This window comes from Rattus norvegicus, chromosome 14 (assembly GCF_036323735.1).
Source record: "Rattus norvegicus strain BN/NHsdMcwi chromosome 14, GRCr8, whole genome shotgun sequence".
NCBI classification, from domain to species: Eukaryota; Metazoa; Chordata; class Mammalia; order Rodentia; family Muridae; genus Rattus; species Rattus norvegicus.
This window is the reverse complement of record NC_086032.1, coordinates 80,849,767-80,867,435: the sequence shown is the minus strand read 5'-3', so window position 1 is coordinate 80,867,435 and position 17,669 is coordinate 80,849,767. Positions and strand designations below refer to the sequence as shown.

The 17,669-nt window shown below is 41.0% G+C and overlaps 1 protein-coding gene across 23 annotated transcripts in view; it reads right to left on the bottom strand.

The window, feature by feature from the left end:
- Haus3 (HAUS augmin-like complex, subunit 3) overlaps positions 1-17,669 on the bottom strand; it is a 171,977-nt gene that overhangs the window by 109,577 nt on the left and 44,731 nt on the right. For 19 of the 23 annotated variants that reach the window (XR_010057411.1, XR_010057415.1, XR_010057412.1 and 16 more), the window contains 2 exons: positions 11,445-11,635; positions 8,097-8,209 (listed from right to left, as the gene is read on the bottom strand). Coding sequence is in view for 15 of the 23 variants with exons in the window: in XM_063273606.1 (XP_063129676.1) it covers positions 8,097-8,209; positions 11,445-11,635 (304 nt within the window). In the remaining 8 variants the exon portion in view is untranslated. Of the gene's footprint in view, positions 1-8,096; positions 8,210-9,607; positions 9,773-11,444; positions 11,636-14,311; positions 15,193-17,669 lie in introns of those variants that run through there. The other 4 variants (XM_039092838.2, XM_063273612.1, XR_010057416.1 and 1 more) reach the window with 4 other exon arrangements.

Here is a 17,669-nt window from a genome sequence, read left to right as displayed (position 1 = left end):
CTTCAAGAAAGACGTGAAGAACTCCCTTAGAGAAACACAGGAAAACATTAATAAACAAGTAGAAGCCTACACAAAGGAATTGCAAAAATCCCTGAAAGAATTCCAGGAAAACATAAATAAACAAGTAGAAGCCCATAGAGAGGAGACACAAAAATCCCTGAAAGAATTCCAGAAAAACACAATCAAACAGTTGAAGGAGTTAAAAATGGAAATTGAAGCAATCAAGAAAGAACACATGGCAACAACCCTGGATATAGAAAACCAAAAGAAGAGACAAGGAGCTGTAGATACAAGCTTCACCAGCAGAATACAAGAGATAGAAGAGAGAATCTCAGGAGCAGAAGATTCCATAGAAATCATTGGCTCAACTGTCAAAGATAATGTAAAGCGGAAAAAGCTACTGGTCCAAAACATACAGGAAATCCAGGACTCAATGAGAAGATCAAACCTAAGGATAATAGGTATAGAAGAGAGTGAAGACTCCCAGCTCAAAGGACCAGTAAATATCTTCAACAAAATCATAGAAGAAAACTTCCCTAACCTAAAAAAAGAGATACCCATAGGCATACAAGAAGCCTACAGAACTCCAAACAGATTGGACCAGAAAAGAAACACCTCCCGTCACATAATAGTCAAAACACCAAACGCACAAAATAAAGAAAGAATATTAAAAGCAGTAAGGGAAAAAGGTCAAGTAACATATAAAGGCAGACCTATCAGAATCACACCAGACTTCTCGCCAGAAACTATGAAGGCCAGAAGATCCTGGACTGATGTCATACAGACCCTAAGAGAACACAAATGCCAGCCCAGGTTACTGTATCCTGCAAAACTCTCAATTAACATAGATGGAGAAACCAAGATATTCCATGACAAAACCAAATTTACACAATATCTTTCTACAAATCCAGCACTACAAAGGATAATAAATGGTAAAGCCCAACATAAGGAGGCAAGCTATACCTAGAAGAAGCAAGAAACTAATCGTCTTGGCAACAAAACAAAGAGAATGAAAGCACACAAACATAACCTCACATCCAAATATGAATATAACGGGAAGCAATAATCACTATTCCTTAATATCTCTCAACATCAATGGCCTCAACTCCCCAATAAAAAGACATAGATTAACAAACTGAATACGCAAGGAGGACCCTGCATTCTGCTGCCTACAGGAAACACACCTCAGAGACAAAGACAGACACTACCTCAGAGTGAAAGACTGGAAAACAACTTTCCAAGCAAATGGTCAGAAGAAGCAAGCTGGAGTAGCCATTCTAATATCAAATAAAATCAATTTTCAACTAAAAGTCATCAAAAAAGATAAGGAAGGACACTTCATATTCATCAAAGGAAAAATCCACCAAGATGAACTCTCAATCCTAAATATCTATGCCCCAAATACAAGGGAACCTACATATGTAAAAGAAACCTTACTAAAGCTCAAAACACACATTGCACCTCACACAATAATAGTGGGAGATTTCAACACCCCACTCTCATCAATGGACAGATCATGGAAACAGAAATTAAACAGAGATGTAGACAGACTAAGAGAAGTCATGAGCCAAATGGACTTAACGGATATTTATAGAACATTCTATCCTAAAGCAAAAGGATATACCTTCTTCTCAGCTCCTCATGGTACTTTCTCCAAAATTGACCATATAATTGGTCAAAAAACGGGCCTCAACAGGTACAGAAAGATAGAAATAATCCCATGCATGCTATCGGACCACCACGGCCTAAAACTGGTCTTCAATAACAATCAAGGAAGAATGCCCACATATACTTGGAAATTGAACAATGCTCTACTCAATGATAACCTGGTCAAGGAAGAAATAAAGAAAGAAATTAAAAACTTTTTAGAATTTAATGAAAATGAAGGTACAACATACCCAAACTTATGGGACACAATGAAAGCTGTGCTAAGAGGAAAACTCATAGCGCTGAGTGCCTGCAGAAAGAAACAGGAAAGAGCATATGTCAGCAGCTTGACAGCACACCTAAAAGCTCTAGAACAAAAAGAAGCAAATACACCCAGGAGGAGTAGAAGGCAGGAAATAATCAAACTCAGAGCTGAAATCAACCAAGTAGAAACAAAAAGGACCATAGAAAGAATCAACAGAACCAAAAGTTGGTTCTTTGAGAAAATCAACAAGATAGATAAACCCTTAGCCAGACTAACGAGAGGACACAGAGAGTGCGTCCAAATTAACAAAATCAGAAATGAAAAGGGTGACATAACAACAGATTCAGAGGAAATTCAAAATATCATCAGATCTTACTATTAAAAACCTATATTCAACAAAACTTGAAAATCTTCAGGAAATGGACAATTTCCTAGACAGATACCAGGTACCGAAGTTAAATCAGGAACAGATAAACCAGTTAAACAACCCCATAACTCCTAAGGAAATAGAAGCAGTCATTAAAGGTCTCCCAACCAAAAAGAGCCCAGGTCCAGACGGGTTTAGTGCAGAATTCTATCAAACCTTCATAGAAGACCTCATACCAATATTATCCAAACTATTCCACAAAATTGAAACAGATGAATCACTACCGAATACCTTCTACGAAGCCACAATTACTCTTATACCTAAACCACACAAAGACACAACAAAGAAAGAGAACTTCAGACCAATTTCCCTTATGAATATCGACGCAAAAATACTCAACAAAATTCTGGCAAACCGAATCCAAGAGCACATCAAAACAATCATCCACCATGATCAAGTAGGCTTCATCCCAGGCATGCAGGGATGGTTTAATATCCGGAAAACCATCAACGTGATCCATTATATAAACAAACCTAAAGAACAAAACCACATGATCATTTCATTAGACGCTGAGAAAGCATTTGACAAAATTCAACACCCCTTCATGATAAAAGTCCTGGAAAGAATAGGAATTCAAGGCCCATACCTGAACATAGTAAAAGCCATATACAGCAAACCAGTTGCTAACATTAAACTAAATGGAGAGAAACTTGAAGCAATCCCACTAAAATCAGGGACTAGACAAGGCTGCCCACTCTCTCCCTACTTATTCAATATAGTTCTTGAAGTTCTAGCCAGAGCAATCAGACAGCAAAAGGAGATCAAGGGGATACAGATCGGAAAAGAAGAAGTCAAAATATCACTATTTGCAGATGATATGATAGTATATTTAAGTGATCCCAAAAGTCCCACCAGAGAACTACTAAAGCTGATAAACAACTTCAGCAAAGTGGCTGGGTATAAAATTAACTCAAATAAATCAGTTGCCTTCCTCTATACAAAAGAGAAACAAGCCGAGAAAGAAATTAGGGAAACGACACCCTTCATAATAGACCCAAATAATATAAAGTACCTCGGTGTGACTTTAACAAAGCAAGTAAAAGATCTGTACAATAAGAACTTCAAGACACTGAAGAAGGAAATTGAAGAAGACCTCAGAAGATGGAAAGATCTCCCATGCTCATGGATTGGCAGGATTAATATAGTAAAAATGGCCATTTTACCAAAAGCGATCTACAGATTCAATGCAATCCCCATCAAAATACCAATCCAATTCTTCAAAGAGTTAGACAGAACAATTTGCAAATTCATCTGGAATAACAAAAAACCCAGGATAGCTAAAGCTATCCTCAACGATAAAAGGACTTCAGGGGGAATCACTATCCCTGAACTCAAGCAGTATTACAGAGCAATAATGATAAAAACTGCATGGTATTGGTACAGAGACAGACAGATAGACCAATGGAATAGAATTGAAGACCCAGAAATGAACCCACACACCTATGGTCACTTGATTTTTGACAAAGGAGCCAAAACCATCCAATGGAAAAAAGATAGCATTTTCAGCAAATGGTGCTGGTTCAACTGGAGGTCAACATGTAGAAGAATGCAGATCGATCCATGCTTATCACCCTGTACAAAGCTTAAGTCCAAGTGGATCAAGGACCTCCACATCAAACCAGACACACTCAAACTAATAGAAGAAAAACTAGGGAAGCATCTGGAACACATGGGCACTGGAAAAAATTTCCTAAACAAAACACCAATGGCTTACGCTCTAAGATCAAGAATCGACAAATGGGATCTCATAAAACTGCAAAGCTTCTGTAAGGCAAAGGACACTGTGGTTAGGACAAAACGGCAACCAACAGATTGGGAAAAGATCTTTACCAATCCTACAACAGATAGAGGCCTTATATCCAAAATATACAAAGAACTCAAGAAGTTAGACCGCAGGGAAACAAATAACCCTATTAAAAAATGGGGTTCAGAGCTAAACAAAGAATTCACAGCTGAGGAATGCCGAATGGCTGAGAAACACCTAAAGAAATGTTCAACATCTTTAGTCATAAGGGAAATGCAAATCAAAACAACCCTGAGATTTCACCTCACACCAGTGAGAATGGCTAAGATCAAAAACTCAGGGGACAACAGATGCTGGCGAGGATGTGGAGAAAGAGGAACACTCCTCCATTGTTGGTGGGATTGCATACTGGTACAACCATTCTGGAAATCAGTCTGGAGGATCCTCAGAAAATTGGACATTGAACTGCCTGAGGATCCAGCTATACCTCTCTTGGGCATATACCCAAAAGATGCCCCAACATATTAAAAAGACACGTGCTCCACTATGTTCATTGCAGCCTTATTTATAATAGCCAGAAGCTGGAAAGAACCCAGATGCCCTTCAAGAGAGGAATGGATACAGAAAATGTGGTACATCTACACAATGGAATATTACTCAGCTATCAAAAACAACGACTTTATGAAATTCGTAGGCAAATGGTTGGAACTGGAAAATATCATCCTGAGTGAGCTAACCCAATCACAGAAAGACATACATGGTATGCACTCATTGATAAGTGGCTATTAGCCCAAATGCTTGAACTACCCTAGATGCCTAGAACAAACGAAACTCAAGACGGATGATCAAAATGTGAATGCTTCACTCCTTCTTTAAAAGGGGAATAAGAATACCCTTGGCAGGGAAGAGAGAGGCAAAGATTAAAACAGACTGAAGGAACACCCATTCAGAGCCTGCCCCACATATGGCCCATACATATACAGCCACCCAATTAAACAAGATGGATGAAGCAAAGAAGTGCAGACCGACAGGAGCCAGATGTAGATCGCTCCTGAGAGACACAGCCAGAATACAGCAAATACAGAGGCGAATGCCAGCAGCAAACCACTGAACTGAGAATAGGACCCCCGTTGAAGGAATCAGAGAAAGAACTGGAAGAGCTTGAAGGGGCTCGAGACCCCATATGTACAACAATGCCAAGCAACCAGAGCTTCCAGGGACTAAGCCACTACCTAAAGACTATACATGGACTGACCCTGGACTCTGACCTCATAGGTAGCAATGAATATCCTAGTAAGAGCACCAGTGGACGGGGAAGCCCTGGGTCCTGCTAAGACTGAACCCCCAGTGAACTAGACTGGTGGGGGGAGGGCGGCAATGGGGGGAGGGTTGGGAGGGGAACACCCATAAGGAAGGGGAGGGGGGAGGGGGATGTTTGCCCGGATACCGGGAAAGAAAAAAAAAACAAAAAAAAAATGATGATTTATTTAAAAAAAATAAAATGTAAATAAAATAACCATTAAAATTTTTTTTAAATATGAGACTCTAATCAGAAACCTAGGTCTAGGTCCCTGTTTTTCTTGTCCCTCAACTGTTCTCTTGCCACTTGGGTTTTTTCAGCCATTATAGTAGATTTTCTCTTCTACTTTCTCCTCTGAATCCTGTCTTCCCAAGCCATTCATAATGCTCCATCATGATCTCAGAATCATGACTCCTGAGTCAAGGGATAATGGTAGGAGCTACCTCAACTCACGTAGTGTCCTTGTCACTGTGTCTGAGTAAGCAGGCAGTACAGGCAAAGCAGAATGGTATTCCCTGACAGAATACATTCCAGTGAGACAACTAAAAACAAAAGAGACTGGCTTTTAAATAAAACTATAGTTTTGGATCACATCACACTAAATGCCAGATTGTCTGGCATCCTTAAGTTATTACATCAACCAGAGAGATGTATATTTACCATGGCAGCCGGTGTCAACACCTTTCTATATTATGCCCAAGACAACCAATGTTGGCAGATTTGGAACTTTGGCTGCTTGTGCCCCAGGACAGCAATGTTTGACTTCATATGACACTGGTAACACTGGCTGACCTCTGACATTCCAAAGGTAAGAGTTCTACAGAAAGACCTTTTGAAAGGACCTTGGAAATTGGACAGCACCAGAATGTTCTGGGTACTGATCCCTGTAAATGCTTACAAACTGACAAACAGAAAGAAGCCTGCCAGGACAAATTCCTACTTTTAGTTTGTTGAGGTCTGTCCATAGAGTTCTCCATAGTGGTCATATAGATTTTTCTTCTGTCTGTTTTATTCTGATGCACATATCTTTGATAGTTTATAAAGGTGAACTTTGACTTGAGGGGCTTTGAGCTGATACATACTCACCCTAAGAATCTGCTGCCTTAAATTTCGCCATTTCCCAAGGAACCTCCTATCATAGTAATGTACATATATAAGTATATATTATTTAAATAATACCCACATGCTCACCATAACCATAGTTTAAAAGTATTTTATGTCAAGTTTTGCTGACTCTGTGGAGCAATTCATTATTTTGAAGTAAAGAAAAAATCCTAAATTTCCATACAGGAGTCACCATCTCAAGTTTACCGAGGCAGATGATGAAGGGATTCTCTCTATAGAACTAGTCTAGTTAATAAATGAAGGAAAGGAACTGGGATGATAGCTCAGTGGTCAAAGTGCTCACCTTACAAGCCTGAGTAGCAGAGTTCAAATTCTCAAACCTATGTAAATGTCAGGTAGGAGTGGCAGCATGCCTGTACTTCCAAGCTTCAGAAGGCAAAGAGCAAGCTGGCTAGTTACATTTGCCAACTCTGGTTGACTGAGACCATACCTCAATGAATAAGGCAGAAGATCAATTAAAGCCTTTCCCAGCATCAACTTCAAGCTTCCACATATATGCATACACCCCCCCACATGTTCCTCTAAATAGATAAGCATATATACATGAAAATGAAAAAAGAAAAAAAGTAAAGAAAATATAATGGATTTTGGATCTTACCAGATTGCAACTAAGGAACCTACACACTGACGGGCAATAGCTTCTAACATCATACAAACAAACAAAAAAACCCAAAAAAATAACAACATCACAGGACAAGTGTGGGAGGTGAAATACTGTTAGGACAGCTAAATGCAAAGAGATTACTGCTCACTCTGGGGAGTGATGACATTGCCTTGTTCATGGGATCCTCACACAATAGAAGTGTCAGAGCTTAATCTTACAGTGTTTGAGATTTTGTTACAAAATACTAAGGAGTCTTTGGTTTGAAAAATGGAGAATTATAAAAGAAAACACCAACTGTAAGTCCAATTTGGTCAACCTTAGATAAGTAATTTTGTATATGTTAGAAATTGATTAAAATAAAAAAATTTTCTCAACATTTTATTATGAATATTTTGAAATGCAGACAACTTGAGAAAAATGCACAACTAACTCAAGGATCTATCAGTGATCACTTCTTGGCCTTTTGGCTAAGATCAACTGAAGGATCTATCAGTGAATACTTGTAGTCCATTTGATTTTATATTCATTCATATTCTCATTCTCTCTCTCTCTGTCTCTCTGTCTCTCTCTCTCTCTCTCTCTCTCTCTCTCTCTCTCTCTCTCTCTCTCTCTCTGGTTTTTCCAACCTGGCCTCAGTTAGAGACCCTCTGGCCTCTGCTTACTGAGTACTGGGATTAAAGGCATTCACCAGCTATTCCCTACTCTTTTAAAGATACTACATACCCTGCCTTGTTTGGTGCATTCTGTGTTGTAATTCTTGTGTTGTCTCTGGCCATTGATGGCAATAACAAAGCCCATTGTGACTATGTTTCAGGTCATTCTTTACACTGAAGGAGTATAAACTGGTACAAATATAATAATAACCCAAATACCACAGTAGCAAGTGAAGAAGCAGTGTCTGTGTGACCAGGAACCCTTGGAGCAGGTGACATGGTGGCCTGACCACTTTTCTAAGTCTTAGAGACAATGAGAATGGTGACTTACCATGCTTCCAACTGCCATCCTCACCATAAAGCTGCAGTACTGTTCTCACAAAGTCCTTGGCATTAAAACAAACAACGGGGCATTTACACCTAAGTGTCCAAAACAGTATGTTCCTAGAAAAGAGAAAATTCACCATTTAGAAAGTAATATGGGTCTTGGAAACATACTGTAAGATCAAATGGCTAGCTGTCCTTACACAGCACATTCATGCCTCGATTAACTAAAGATCCCCATGAGGTGGGCATTACTTCTTATGCACAGTTCATTCACTAGGAAGCTTTGACTCAGGGCTTAACTCTGAGAAAAGCCTCTACTCCTGAAGCTCCTGTGCAGAATACACACACTGGACCTGGTTCAATCCCCTCCGAGCATTCCATCTCTCAGCATGCCAGGTCTCTCCTTCTGCCATCTCACTGTGCCACTTCTACCCGTACTGCTGGGGATGGCATATGCCCTTGCATGTCTACTCTTCTCCACCCACAACTTGTGCAACCTACTCGAGAGACGTTCTGGGCAAGCAGCCTACCCATGCACCTTTCATAGGACCCACATGTGCTGAACTGCAGCTTCTTCCTTCACCTTATGAGCTTCTGAATGTGGAATAACAGTTAACATTTGCCATAGCAGATACCAGGCTACCATTTCACAAGGCTGCCACACTGAAACCTACTCACAGTGCTACAGGGCGGTCACTCCATCCAGTATGCAGATGAAAGGACTTGGATTCAGATATGTCACATTAAATAAATGGTAAGGTCGAATTCTGATACTATATTTTGCTACTGCCAGAAGATAAGCCCTAAACAACTAATCCCTAAGTTCCTCTTTGAGGAAAAAGTACAATAATACATTAAAAAGAGCTCTTTGATTGGGTAAGAAAGGAAGAAATAGGAGCCCAGTAGATATGCACACTGAGTGATGTGTCTGCTTGTCCTGCTCCATTGATAGACACTGTATAGTGCTTTGAAAGTTATGTGGCTTGGCCTTGATTTGTTTGAACAGGAGACCAAGATGGTAGAGAGGTCAAAGTGTCAACATCACTGGGTCTTGGCTTAGATAAGACTGGTAAGGGACCCAAGAACGAGAAGGAAGAAGAATGATAGAAAATGGGGTATGGGGACCTCACTGACACACGCTGAGGCATACATCCAGGATGACATGATCTAATGGCTACACTGTCTTCACCTGGAGAGAAATCCAGGCTGGCTAACGACTATCTTGGTAAGACAAACAGTAAAAGAGTTTCTTATGGGCTGGGAGGTGGCTCAATGGAAAAAGCACTTACCACACAAACACAAAGACTGGAATTCAGGTTCTGTTCTAATTTGCTTCCTGTTGCTGAGATAAAATACCAGAAGCAACTGGAGAAGAACAGGGTTTATTTAATCTTATGGGGGAGTCAGGGCAGGAACCTGGGGGAGAAACTGGAGCAGGGACCATAAAGGAATGACTGCTGGCTCACTTGCACCAGGCTCATCTTCAGATCCCTTTTTTATACAGCCCAGACCCACCTGTCCAGAGATGGTACCAACCAAGATGGGCTGGCCTCTCCAATATCAATCAGTAAGTGCCTCTTAGGCATGGCCATAGTCCAATCTGATCAAGGCAAATACATAGTTGAGGTTACCTTGTTCCCAGGTACTCTAGGTTTGCATCAGGTTGAGAGCTGAAGCTACCTAGGACAGATTCACAGAACCTATGTAAATGCTTTGTGTCCTTCCTGTAATCCAGCACTGGGGAGGCAAGGACCCTACAGCAAGCTGGCTAGCTAAACTAGTTAAATAGATGAGCTCTACATTTAACAAGAGACTCTGCCTCAATAAAATAAAAGGCATACATACATGTGCATATATATACATGTGTAAACACTTACATACAACTCATACACATGCAAAATTTCCTATTATATATTTATGAATATATTTATAAAATATGGTTAAAATTGATTTTGAATCCTAAATACACAACTGTAGAATTGGGACTATTTTCCCAGTTTTATAGTACATGAGGGACTTTCTTTCCTAGAACTTACCATGCTTCAAAATGATACTGTGGCAGTGCTCCTGGGTATAGGATCATGACATTGCAAAGAATCCAAATCCTGCCCTAACCCTCATAGAGCTTAGTAGCTCAATACAATAAACAAAATAAGATGTATAAATGGTCGTTGTGATAGACATTATAGAGAAATGTGGGCTAGAGTGACAGTCTGGCTGTTAAAGGTTAGGCTTTCAAATGAAAACGTACAAGGGAAATGTGAAGATAGTGATTGTATATGTGCTGGGCTAGGGTACTGTTTTATCCAGATGTTTAGAAAAGGCCTAAGTGATAAAAATAAGACATAAATGAAGTTATGATAAGGTGAACAAAGTTTAGTTGATAAAGAAAAGCTCTTCACAGAAAGCTTTAATAAATGTAAAGAAAACCAAAGAGCTAGAAAGTCTCTACCATATTTAGGCACAATTAAATAAAGTTCATTTGGTTCATAATTACAGCAGCAAAGTCCAAAGAGCATGGCACTGGCTTGGCTCCACCTCATAACAGCCCACCAGTTTGAAAACTCACTCTAGCAAGATCACACTAATTCATTCATGAAGGAGGAGACTCTATGACCTACCTACTCTCTGCTGAGTTCCTTCTCTTATGGTTCTATCACCTCAAAACAGCAACCCCAGGGACTGAGACTATACATGTTTGGGTAACCTTTTTTACATTGTGTGAAGATGACTCTGTGTTTTCAATAGTTAATTCTGTACTGGCGGAGAGTAAATGCTGGCAGGATCTTGGTATGGTTATTTCTAAGGTTCAACACTAGTCCCTATTTTGTAAATAGTTGTCCTTCCTCACTAGCCTAGAGGCAATCTAGAATTATATGATTGACTGTAAAAATGAGCTGATAACCAATAACTGGGCGAGAAGTGGAGGGTGGAAGTTCAGAGAGATAGATAGAGACAGAGACAGAGACAGAGACAGAGACAGAGACAGAGACAGACAGACAGACAGACAAGATAAATAAGACGTGGGGATTCACCAGCAGACAGACCAGAGCGGAGCAGAGAGGTAGAGCTAACCATGTGGCAGAATGTAGTGCCAGAATTAGTTGGGTTAAGCTAGAGGATGAGGCTCCCCCCTAGCAGATCATTGCAAAGCTGCCACAATACTGGAACAGGTTTCCTTGGCATCAGGATGGAGCCTCCATTCCATAAACTCTGAGGGAAGAAACCACTGCTTTCATGGTTGTTCTCCTTTAAAATAATTTTATGTATTCATAAAAAACTAAAAGTTTAAATAATTAAAACTGGAGCTTGGGAGGTTTTACATTTAATGTACTAGATAAAGATTTCTTACCTGACGAATAGACTATGTGCTTCTTGCTTTGGGTCCCAGAAAGGGGATTGCTCGGTATGTATGTAGATACAGTGATCTGTGGATGTGAAATCCTTGCCCAGAGCACCACCATGGGCTGGGAGAATCAGAGGGCTGCTGCCTACATGGCTTTTTAGTAACACCACAATTCCTTTAACAGGACAAGTTAAAGCCTGTGAAGACACAGTAATGAATGCAAAGTCACAAATGAGAGCTAGCTGTAAGACAAGACTAAAATCTATGATGATCTTTAAAAATATCTGTGCACGTGTATGTGTAAGTCCAAGTATGGGCACACCGTGGCACACATGCATAAGTTAGGAGACAAACTGGGATATTGATCTCCATCTTTCCCTTGTTTAATACAGAGTTTCTTGTTGCTTGTCACTGTGTATGCCAGGCTCACTACCCCAAGCTTCAGGTGATTGATTCTCTTGTATTTGCCTCCCACTTTACCATAGGAGCCCTAGGATTACAAACACATGCTATGGCATCCAGCTTTTATAGGTTCTGGGGATTCACACTTGGGCTTTCATGCTTGAACAGCAATCACTTTATCCACCGAGCCATCTTCCCATCCTCCGAGTTTTATTTTTAGATAGGGTCATCTACATAGCCTAGGCCGGCCTAGAATGTCTGCTCCTGCAAAGTGTTGGGATTATAGGCATGCGTTATCACATCTTGGTCTCAACTAATATTCTGTACTCTACAAGAAACTTTTCAAAAATAGAAATCAAAGTGTTTCAGGGCTCGGATTCCTCGTCTGGTTAGTAAATGATTTCAAGGTTATCTTTCAGAGAAAGGCATGTCACAATAGCCTTGATCAGGGCTCTGCGGAGGTCCAGAAGGGAAAGCTATTTCTCTGGCTTGGGTGGAGTCCTAACATTCCACAATAGCCAAAACAAGAGAATCAGTGTAACTGGGCCAGAAAATCAACCCCTAGCAAGGGACCATCTCTCAAGAAGGCAGGTTCACCTAAGCCATGCTAAATATATAGAAGAAATAATTATCTTTTTAAAATTTTCTTTGGGCTGGAGAGATGGCTCAGTGGTTAAGAGCACTGACTGCTCTTCCAGAGGTCCTGAGTTCAATTCCCAGTAACCACATGGTGGCTCACAACCATCTGTAATGGGATCTGATGCCCTCTTCTGGTGTGTCTGAAGACAGCTACAGTGTACTCACATAAATAAAATAAATAAAAAATTTTTTTCTTTATGTTTTTTCTTCATTGGTGGGGATATAAAACTTGGCAACACACAGTTATTTTTTATAATTTTCAAACTTTAATCATTTATTTGTATTTTTAACTGTTTATTGATTCTTTGTGAATGTCACATCATTTATCCCAGTCCCACGCCCTTCATATCTTCCCTCCCCTTGCCAAAAGAAAAGAAAATAAGATAATTTTTTTTAAAAATCTTGTTATGCAAGTTGCAGTGTGCAGCTTCTGTCCACACATCTTTACTTGTAAATGTTCACTGCAATATGAGTCATTGGTCTGTTTCAAGCCTCTGGCCTCTGTTACACTATCAATACTGGGTCCTCGCGGGGAATCCATAGGCTATCCTGTTGTTGCCCTGTGTCATAGAGATCCTGAAGCTTTAGATCTGCAGGGCCAGCCCTTTTATGTGCTCCAGCAGATCACAGATGGGGTAGATATGGGGTGGGCCAACTCAAAGCCCTGTGTCTGAGCCTAGGAGGTAGCTGAGTTGGTCAGCCTGCCAGTGATCCTGAGACTGCACCACCAGGGCCAGCTCTCCAGCACTGCCCTGGCTAGCTCCCCAATAATGCAACCAGCAAGGGGCAGGGTCAGCTCTCCTGCTCTCATTTCTTTAGGACCTGCTAGTCTGGGCCTTCACCAGCAAGCCAGCTTTACTCTGCTGCCCAGGAAAGGTACAGGGCCTGTTTCCTAAGTGCTGCAGCCAATGAAGGGTGGAGCCAGCTCTCCTGGTCTCATAGCTTTGGTGCTAGCTCACCCCATGGTAGATAAGGGGTAGGGACAGCTCTCTCTCCCCTAACCCCCAACCACAGCTCCACTGTGCTGCCCAGGTGAGTTGCTGGGCCTGCTCTCTTGAGTGCTGCAGCCAGTGAAGGGCAAAGCCAGCTCTCTCCCACTCTCATGACCTCAGGGCCAGTTATCCTGCCTGCTGCCGGTGGTGAGGGCAAGGGCAGGGGAGAGTATCTCTTCCTTGCCCAAGCCATCCCACAACAAATTAGGGTCAGCCAGCTCTCCTTAACTCATGTCCTAGGAGTCACCTTCCCCATTGCTCCCCCACCCAGGTCAGCTTTTCTGTGCTACCTAGGCAAGGGGAGGAGCCAGGACATCTGCATGGCCTTTGGTAGTAACACTAGTCTGGGACATCAACACAATCCTGGCTGCCATAAGACTATAGACCCAGACATGGTCCTTGGTGACAGTCTGAGCCAGGACCTCCCCAGGCTTCCTCACGTTTGCCTATTCATCACGACCATCCAGACAGCAGTTTCCCCTTTCTCCACAGTGCAGAAGCCTCCCGGCTTTGTGCTCTCTTCCATCTCTCCATCACACATCTACCACAGCAGCGCTTCAGTGTCTTTCTTCCAGCCGTCCCTGCCAGCAGGTCCCAGGCAGGTCAAATAATCATCCTTTTAATGAAATAATGTACTTTCTTTCCCAGAATTCCCTCCTTCTAGCACAGTTGCATACAGAAGAACCACAGCTATACAGCTTTAAGTCTGCCTGCTTTTCTTAAATGTTTTTACTAATTCTTTGAGAATTTCATACATGAACCCCTTATATTTTGATCATACTCACCCCGTTTGTCTTAGTTTGGATTTTATTGCTGTGAAGAGACACTATGACCCAGGCAACTCTTATAAAGGAAAATATTTAATTGGTGCTGGCTTACAGTTTCAGAGGTGGTGAGAAATCATGGCATTGTCTAGGCATGCATGGTGCTAGAGAAGGAGCTGAGAGGTCTACATCTTAATCCAAAGGCAGCAGAAGAAGAATGGATTCCATGCTGGGCAGAACTTGAGCATAGTAGATCTTAAAACCTGATTCCACAGTGACACAAAGCCTGACTTCATAGTGACACACTTCTTCCAAGAAGGCCATCTCTTAATAGTGCCACTCCCCATGGGCCAATCACTCAAACACATGAGTCTGTGGGGTCCATTCCTATTCAAACACCATACCACCCTTTCCTATAGCTCCGCCCAGATCTAATCCCATTTCCCACTCCATATTGTTCTATTTTTTAATTTTATAACACACTGAGTCTAATTTGTGTTGCCCATATACTCATGGGTGTAGGCCTCCATTGGAGCATGGTCAACCCTATCAGGGCCACACCTTTACAGAAACTTGACTTTCTTTCCCTCACCATTTGTCAACAGTTCCTCACCTAGACGTGGGAACTTGTGAGCTCCTCTGCCTCCATGTGAAATGTTGGCTGCTTGATCCTCCAGGGGTCTTGTGTGGCAACCACAGCTGTTATAGTTCAGGAGGGCTATAATCCAGTTATGTCCAGAAGACACTACTTCAATCCAGTTTTCTCTAAGGTGTAGCTCTTAGCAATCTTTCGGTCCCCTATTCCATAATGGCCCATGAGCCTTGTAGGGGGTGATACAGATGTCCCATCTGTGGCTGAGAATTCCACAGACTCTTACTCTCTCATATTTTTGGTCAGTTGTGTACTTTTCCATTAACCACCATCCAGAAGTCTTCTCTGATAAGATCTGCACTAGTCTGTAGATTTAGAGATATACATTTAGAGGGCAGTTCCTCTTTTCTGAACTACTCAAAAAAAGCCCTTCCTTTTTTTGTCTCTGTTCTAAGCATGCTTTTCCCATCCTTTTGGATTCCATACCATTTCTCTAAGCACCACATGGCAGCTTATTCACTATGTGCCTGAGCTCCATACTGGCCCATTCAAATGTCATGACTTTCTCTCTTCCTCTTCTCTTTCTCCATCCTCTGGACAGTTGCCAAGATTTACAGTTTTCTTACCTTCAGGTCTTTCTTTTACACTAAATTGTCCTTGAGATTAAAAAAAAGGCTTCCCCACCAAAACAAAACATAAAGATTCAACATAATTTGCATCAAGCCCCTAGCTGGATGTTTACAGAAATTACGATGACATAACAAAACAAAGATAATATTATATGGAAAGGCAAGGAACCCTGATAGCAAAAATTACCTTGAAAAAGACTAACTCAGTTGGATGATGGAAGCGTTTTCCTTCTAATTTCTAAATTTATTACAAATCTCAGTAATCAAGATAGTATGCTTTCTAATATAAGACAGAAACAAAGATTAAAGGAAAGAATCAAACATACAGAGATCAACCCTTAGAGGTAATGTACCATACACTTATAACCCTAGCATTCAGAAAGCTGAGGCAGGAGAATGGTCATGAGTTTAAGGTCAGCTTGGATATATAGTGAAACTTTGTCTCAAACAAAACAAAAGCCCAGGGTAAACAGAAATCAACCCTTAGATTTACAGCCAACTGATTTCCAATGAAAGTGTTATGAAGATTAACTTTATTGTCAACTTGTTCAGACTTAGAGCTACTATGGAAACATACCTCGATAATATGTCTATAAGGATGCTTTTAGAAAGGCTTAATTGAGAGGGAAGACCTACTCTGTTTTCTTTTCTTTCTTTCTTTTTTTTTTTTCCAGAGCTGGGGACCGAACCCAGGGCCTTGCGCTTGCTGGGCAAGCGCTCTATCACTGAGCTAAATCCCCAACCCCGGAAGACCTACTCTGAATGTGGGCAACATCATCCCATGGATTTGGGTTCTGGAATGAATATAGTAAAAAGAAGAAAGTCAGACAAGACAAGTGTTCATTTGTCTCTGCTTCCTCAACCGTGAGTGCAATATGACCAACTATCTCAAGCTTCTGTTACCAGGCCTGCTCCACCATGAAGAACTATATTCTTAAATTTTGAGCAAAATAAATCTCCCCTGCCCCCTCCAATCGGTTTTTTTTTTCAGAGATTTTCTCACAGTAATGAGAAAAGTAACTAATGAAAGCACTAAAAGATTTAAATGAAAGGCTGGAGAGATGGCTCAGTGATTAACAGCACTGACTTCTCTTCCAGAGGTCCTGAGTTCAAATCCCAGCAACCACATGGTGGCTCACAACCATCTGTAATGGGATCTGATGCCCTCTTCTGGTGTGTTTGAAGACAGCTAAATGTATTAATATAAACAAAATGAATGTTAAATCTTAAACAAAAAAGATTTAAATGAGAAGAGTATTTTCAACAAATAGAGCTGGGATGACTGGATTGTCACCTGCAAAGGGTGAATTTCCACAGCCTAGAATAAAACCTGGGCAAATCTGCTTGACTTGGGGAAGACAAAGCAGGGGGAAGGGGGGACAGACAGACACAGACACACAGACAGACATGTGAATATGTGAGTATATGGTGGAAGCCTGAGCAGAAAGTCAGATATCTTCTTCAATTACTCTATGTTTTTGCTTTGAGACAAGGTGTCTCACTGAAAGGACAGCTCAGTCTTTTAGCTAGGCTAGCTAGCTAGCAAGTGCACAGGGTCCCCATTCTCAGTCTCCCAATGCTGAGGTTACATGTATGCAAAGCTGTGCCCTGCTTTTTCTGTGACTACTGGGGCTTGGAACTCAGTTCCATATTCAGGCAGAGCAAATGCTCTTATCCACTAAGCCATCTCCCCAAGCCCCAAGCATTCCGAATATGCTAATAAAAGCACAAAATAGGATTTTTAGATTTAAAGTTTTTTTCTCAAATTTCTCAAGAAATTTGCATTAAAATCCACCTATTGGGAAAAATTGCAAATCACAAATCTTATTAGGAATCAGAATCATATAAAACATATAAAGAATTCTTATATATCCAAAATAGAAAAAAATCATAATCTAATTCAAAAATAGGCAAACACCTTGAATTTCACTGAAGATACAAAAAGAACAATAAATACATAAGAATGCTCAGTATCACCATTGTTGAGCAAATGCACTTCAGCAGTACAACAAAGTAACACTTGCACCAACAAGAATGGTTAAAGTAGAAAATAGAAGAAAATCTCCAGCAGGTGGAAAATTTGAGCCCCTCAGGCATAACTGGTGGAAGGTAGAATGGAGGACTCCATTAGAAAACAGTCTGTCGGTTGCCCAGAATTGACAGGAACCCTACATTGTCACAATCACTTCCCAAAGTAGAGGAAGTAAGATGCA